The sequence below is a fragment of the Borostomias antarcticus genome (assembly GCF_949987555.1).
Source record: "Borostomias antarcticus genome assembly, chromosome: 16".
Taxonomy (NCBI): domain Eukaryota; kingdom Metazoa; phylum Chordata; class Actinopteri; order Stomiiformes; family Stomiidae; genus Borostomias; species Borostomias antarcticus.
Genome location: NC_140249.1, coordinates 7032026 through 7034775, shown reverse-complemented (window position 1 = coordinate 7034775; position 2750 = coordinate 7032026). Strand labels below are relative to the sequence as shown.

Sequence of the window (2750 nt, the reverse complement as noted above, 5' to 3'; positions counted from 1 at the left end):
CACAAACACACACACACACACTCACACACACACACACACACACACACACACACACACACACGAACACACACACACTCACACACACACACACACTCACACACACACACACGAACACACACACACGAACACACACACACACACTCACACACACTCACTCACTCACACACAGACACACACACACACACACACACACACACACACACACAGTCAGTCACAGGACCAACACACAGCCACATGTTTCACACTGACATGGATTTCACACACACCAAGAATGGCAGACCTGATGCCCGTAGATAACGCGCACGCGCACACACACACACACACACACACACACACACACACACACACACACACACACACACACACACACACACACACACACACACACACACACACACACGGCCCTCCTAGACTCACGAGTCAGTCTCTAAATGCTTTGCTCAACTAGAGACTGAGGACTTTCATTCAGATTTCATTGCTTAAAGTGGGAAGAGTATAAAAACAGAACAGAACCAATCCAAAGCTTTAGGGGGCGTAGCTTCAGGTTTGAACCAATCCACAGCAGAAGGCGTGGTCTTGTTACTGGCACTTCCAGCGACTATTTCAACATAGAAAACCGTGGACGTTCGGTAAGGCGGACGATCCCAAACGTCTGGTATCGCGAGACTACCCTCCTCCCGACTCACCCAATCCGTTGAGCGTTCCGATGTGCGTGATCATGAAGCTGCTGATGCTGTGATTGGCCAGCGAGTCGGCCATGCTGCTGAGGGCCGACGCCCCCGCCGCGGTGCCGATCAGGTACTCCAGGATCAGGTTCCAGCCGATGAAGAACGCCACGCACTCCCCCACCGTCACGTAGCTGTAGGTGTAGGCGGAGCCCGTGGTCTTGGGGACGCGCACGCCGAACTCCGCGTAACACACTCCTGTAGGTGGGGGGAAACACACACACACACAGACAGAAGCAGACACACACACCCCGACAGAAGCAGACACACATACCCAGACAGAAGCAGAGACACACACACAGACAGAAGCAGACACACACACACGCACACACACACAGAAGCAGACAGACAGACAGACAGACAGACAGACACACACACACACACACACACACACACACACACACAGACAGAAGCAGAGACGCACACACACACACACATACACACACACACACACACACACGCACACAAGCTATCAGTATTCACTCTCAGTCTGCATATGAGGCTGAGCTCGGTGATATCCCAGCTGAACAGTCCAGTAGAACAGGAAGATACAGATCTTAGTATGGAGACCGCCCATTAAACCGCTCCTGCTCTCCCTCCCTCCCTCCCTCCCTCCCTCCCTCCCTCTCTCTCTCTCTCTCTCCCTCCCTCCCTCCCTCCCTCCCTCCCTCCCTCCCTCCCTCCCTCCTCCTCACAGTAGACACTCATTAAACTGCTCCTGCTCTCCCTCCCTCCCTCTCCCTCCCTCCCTCCCTCCCTCCCTCCCTCCCTCCCTCCCTCCCTCCCTCCCTCCCTCCCTCCTCCTCACAGTAGACACTCATTAAACCGCTCCTGCTCTCCCTCCCTCCCTCTCTCCCTCCCTCCCTCCCTCCCTCCCTCCCTCCCTCCCTCCCTCCTCCTCTCCCTCCCTCCCTCCCTCCCTCCCTCCTCCTCTCCCTCCCTCCTCCTCACAGTGGATGCTCAATAAACCGCTTCTTCTCTCCCTCCCTCCCTCCCTCCTCCTCACAGTGGACGCTCATTAAATATCTCTTAATCTCCGGCTGAGAGAGCAGAGCCTATTGCCCTCTGTCCAGCGGCTGCTGGTCATTAGAATAATGATACTGTAACCTCGGTCAGTGATTCATGTTTGATGCTCTCAGAAACAAAAGGGTACTAAAAGGGTTCCTCAGTTAGTCCTCTCAGAAACAAGAGGTTCTAAAAGGGTTCTTCAGCTAGCCCTCCAGTTAATCCCCCCTCCCCCCAAAAAAAACAAGAACCTAAAAACCTAAAAGGATTTTTAAAAAGGGTATAAGGATACAGTGTATAAATATATGTGTGTCTGTGTGTGTGTGTGTGTGTGTGTGTGTGTGTGCGCGTGTGTGTGTGTGTGTGTGTGTGTGTGTGTGTGTGTGTGTGTGTACGTGTGTGTGTTCGCGTGCTTGCGTCTCACCCGACAGGATGGAGGCCACAGCAGCGATGATGAAGGACACTATGACGCCCGGCCCGGCCATCTCCTTGGCGACCAGCCCGGAGACCACGTACATGCCCGTGCCGACGCAGCTGCCCACGCCCAGCGACACCAGGTCCACGGTGGACAGCACCCTCGCCAGCCGGGTCCCGTGGGCGCCGGTAGCCACCGCGCCCGAGTCCAGCATGGACTCCACGGGCTTGGTCCTCAGCACCCGGGAGGCGAAGGTGTTCCAGGCGGACCCCCACTGCACCTTCCGGGGGTCCAGCTTCCTCACTAGGCCGCTCATGTTGGGGACACGTGGGTGGCGGGTGGGGGGGGGGCGGGGGGGTGACTGAGGTCTGGGGACCGGGGCGGGGTTACTGACAGCTTTCTGTCTCCCTCGCTCGTTGTCTCTCTCTCTCTCTGTCTGGAGGGAGGTGTGGAGGGACGGAGCCTAGGGGATGCTTCTTATCTGAGATAAGGCGTCTGATACGGTCTCTCTCCCGGTCTCTCTCTGGTTAGTGGAGGGGCATCCTAGCAGCGACAGAGGGGAACGCTGACACAAGTTATCTGTGAAGAACAGGAGAACATACATT

General features: G+C 55.9%; 1 protein-coding gene across 1 annotated transcript in view; it reads right to left on the bottom strand.

Moving 5' to 3' along the window:
• Window positions 1-2461, bottom strand: part of slc7a14a (solute carrier family 7 member 14a) — a gene marked incomplete at both ends in the record, with an annotated part of 12858 nt that extends 10397 nt beyond the window's left edge. Inside the window, 2 exons of the mRNA XM_084451067.1 lie at window positions 687-923; window positions 2155-2461. Coding sequence (XP_084307193.1) covers window positions 687-923; window positions 2155-2461 — 544 coding nt within the window. The remainder of the gene's footprint in view (window positions 1-686; window positions 924-2154) is intronic.
• Between the last annotated feature and the right edge of the window lie 289 nt (window positions 2462-2750).